This window comes from Nicotiana sylvestris, chromosome 9 (assembly GCF_000393655.2).
Source record: "Nicotiana sylvestris chromosome 9, ASM39365v2, whole genome shotgun sequence".
Lineage (NCBI taxonomy): Eukaryota > Viridiplantae > Streptophyta > Magnoliopsida > Solanales > Solanaceae > Nicotiana > Nicotiana sylvestris.
The window spans coordinates 164,784,081-164,787,491 of NC_091065.1; the positions used below are offsets into that span (position 1 = coordinate 164,784,081).

The 3,411-nt window shown below is 46.8% G+C and overlaps 1 protein-coding gene across 1 annotated transcript; it reads left to right on the forward strand.

Moving 5' to 3' along the window:
• Positions 1-210: 210 nt before the first annotated feature.
• Positions 211-1,447, forward strand: LOC138878548 (uncharacterized). The gene is made up of 2 exons (XM_070158237.1): positions 211-361; positions 741-1,447. Exons 1-2 carry the CDS (start codon positions 211-213, stop codon positions 1,445-1,447), a joined length of 858 nt encoding a protein of 285 aa, XP_070014338.1.
• The last annotated feature ends 1,964 nt before the right edge of the window (positions 1,448-3,411 follow it).

The following is a 3,411-nucleotide window of genomic DNA, read 5'->3' on the forward strand; positions in this document are numbered from 1 at the left end:
GTGGTGGAAATAGCACGCAAGATTGAGGGTTATCGCTAGAGGGGTAGAGAGCAATTTCAGCAGGACAAGAGGGCTCAGTATTCTGGAGAGTTCAGAGGTGCCCCAGCTAGGGGTAGGGGGCACACAGGGAGGGGTCAGCCTAGCAGGCCCCCGTATTCAGCACCACCACCACGTCCCCGAGGTGCTCAAGTGAGACCTTATTTCAGTGCGATGCTGGAGAGTTCTTACCGCCTACCAGCTATTCAGGGTTCTTCCTGCGGGTATTCTGGTCATCGAGGTTCTTCCAGTGCTTACTTCAGTGCCATGCCAGAGAGTTCATATCGCCCACCAACCATTCAGGGTTCTTTTGGTAGATATTCGGGTTAGCAGGCTCAGATTTTAGGGCAGCAGGCTATGGTGCCAAGGGGTTTCTAGGAGTGTGGAGATCTGGGTCATATAAAAAGGACCTGCCCCAGACTTTGGGGCAAGGCAATACAGCAGGGTCATCAGCCTATGATTTCAAAACCGGTTTCTCAGCCTCCTAGAGGTGGGGGGACATACGGGTAGAGGCCGTTCTAGAGGTGGAGGCCAGGTAGGGAGAGGTCAGCCAGCTACTGCTAAGTCAGGTGGAGGCCAGCCAGCCAGCGGTCCAGCCAGATTCTATGCCCTTTCGGCTAGGCTAGATGTATTGGCCTTAGATGCCGTCATCACAGGTATTATTTTCGTATGCGGTTGAGATGCTTCGATATTGTTTGATCTAGGGTCCACCTATTCATATGTATCATCTATATTTGCTCATTTTCTGGTTATTCCTCCTGCGCCTTTGGGCACTCATGTTCATATGTCTACTCCTGTGGGCAATTTTGTGGTTGTGGATTGGATCTACCGGTCCTGTATGGTCACATTCTGTGATTTTGAAACTAGAGTGGATCTCCTGTTGCTTAATATGATCTACTTTGAGATCATCCTAGGCATGGATTGGTTATCTCAATATCACGCCGTCCTAGATTGCTATGCCAAGACTGTTACCTTAGCAATGCCAGGGTTACCACGGTTGGAGTGGAAGGGTTCCACAGTTGATACGTCTAGTCGGGTTATCTATTTCCTAAAGTCTCGGCATACGGTCGAGAAGGGGTGTTTGGCTGATTTGTCTTATGTTCGAGACACCACCGCAGAGTCTCCGACGATTGATTCAGTTCCAGTAGTTCGGGAGTTCACCGATGTGTTTCCTTCTGATCTTCCTAGCATGCCACCAGATCGTAATATTAATTTCTATATTGATTTGGCTCCAGGCACCCAACCTATATCTATCCCACCGTATCATATGGCTTCGAAGGAGTTGAAGGAGCAGCTTGAGGAGTTGTTAGCAAAGGGTTTTGTTAGACCCAGTGTATCACCTTGCGGTGCATCAGTGTTATTTGTGAAGAAGAAGGATAGGACTATGTGGATGTGCATTGATTACCGCTAATTGACCAAAGTCACCATCAAGAACAAGTATCCATTGCCTCGCATTGATGATCTGTTTGACCAGTTGTAGGGTGCTAGGGTGTTATCTAAGATCGACTTGAGGTCGGGGTACCATCAGTTGAAGATTCGGGACACAAATGTTCCAGAGACTGCATTCCAGACTAGATATGGCCATTATGAGTTTCTGGTGATGTACTTTGGCTTGATTAATGCCCCAGCAACATTTATGGACCTCATGAACAGGGTGTTCAGACCTTATATTTATTCTTTTGACATCGTATTCATTGACGACATCTTGATATACTCACATAGCCTGGGGGAGCACGAGCAGCATCTGAGAGTAGTGCTTCAGACCTTGCGAGAGCAAAAGCTATATGCTAAGTTCTCCAAGTGTGAGTTTTGTCTAGAGTCAGTGGCATTCTTGGGACATGTCATGTCAGGAGAGGGTATTAAGGTGGATCCCAAGAAGATTGAGGCAGTTCAGTGTTGGCCACGTCCTACTTCTGTGACCGAGATCAGGAGTTTCCTGGGGTTAGCAAGTTATTACAGATGATTCGTGCATGGATTTTCATCTATTGCATCACCTCTAACTAGATTGACCTAGAAGGGTGCTCCTTTCCATTGGTCCGATGATATTGAGGTAAGCTTTCAAGCTCAAGACGACTTTGACTGCAGCACCAGTTCTTGTATTGCCTTTCGGTTCAGGGATGTATACGGTATATTACGATGCTTCGTGCGTTGTATTGGGATGTTTATTGATGCAGGAGGGTCGAGTTATTGCATATGCTTCGCGTCACCTGAAGATCCATGAGTAGAATTATCCCGTGCACGATTTGGAGTTGGTTGTGATTGTACATACTCTGAAGATATGGAGGCATTATCTGTATAGGGTATCATGTGAGGTTTATACTGATCATCACAGCTTACAACACTTGTTCAAGCAGAGAGATCTCAATTTGAGGCAGTGTAGATGGCTTGAGTTGCTGAAGGATTATGACATCACCATTCTTTATCACCTAGCAAGGAAAATGTGGTCGCGGATGCCTTAAGCAGGAAAGTAGAGAGTATGGGTAGCTTGGCATTCATTCCAACAGAGGATAGGCCATTAGCTTTGGACATTCAGTCCTTGGGTAACAGACTTGTAAGGTTGGATATTTCAGAGCCCAGCCGAGTTCTTGCGTGCGTTGTTGCTCAGTCGTCATTATTAGGGCAGATCAAGGACTGACAGTTCGATGATCCACATTTGGCGGTTCTCAGAGAGATAGTGCTTCAGGGTAGTGCCAATGAGGTTTTTATTGGCGAGGATAGTGTTTTGCGACTCCAAGGTCGCCTATGTGTTCCTAACGTTGATGGTCTGAGGGAGAGGATACTAGAGGAGGCACACAGTTTGCGGTATTCCATTCATCTGGGTGCGACGAAGATGTATCGTGACTTGAGACAGCATTATTGGTGGCGGAGAATGAAGAAGGACATAATGGAGTATGTGGATAAGTGTTTGAATTGCCAGCAAGTTAAGTATGAGCACTAGAGGCTGGATGGCCTACTTCAGTAGATGCCTATAACAGAGTGGAATGTGGAGCGCATTACATGGACTTCATAGTGGGGTTTGCCCCGGACCTTGCTGAAGTTTGATGCAGTGTGGGTCATTGTTGACAGGTTGACCAAGTCGGCGCACTTTATTCCGGTTGTGGCTACTTACGCTTCAGAGAAATTGGCCCAGATTTACATTCGGGAGATAGTCAGGTTGCACGGTGTGCCTGTTTCCATCATTTCAGATAGAGGCCCTCAATTCACTTCCCATTTTTGGAGAGCTGTTCAAAGTGAGTTGGGGATCCGTGTAAATCTTAGCATAGAATTCCATCCTCAGACCGGGCAGTCGGAGCAGACAGTTTAGATTTTGGAGGACATGCTCAGAGCATGTGTGATTGATTTTAGAGGACAGTGGGATTAGTTCTTACCTTTAGC

Bases quoted from the DNA above. Each gene is read 5' to 3' on its own strand.
- LOC138878548 (XM_070158237.1), top strand. From the start codon at position 211: ATGCTGGAGAGTTCTTACCGCCTACCAGCTATTCAGGGTTCTTCCTGC. The intron at 362-740 runs GTTAGCAGGCTC...TGTTTGATCTAG, and splicing joins TTCTTTTGGTAGATATTCGG to GGTCCACCTATTCATATGTA.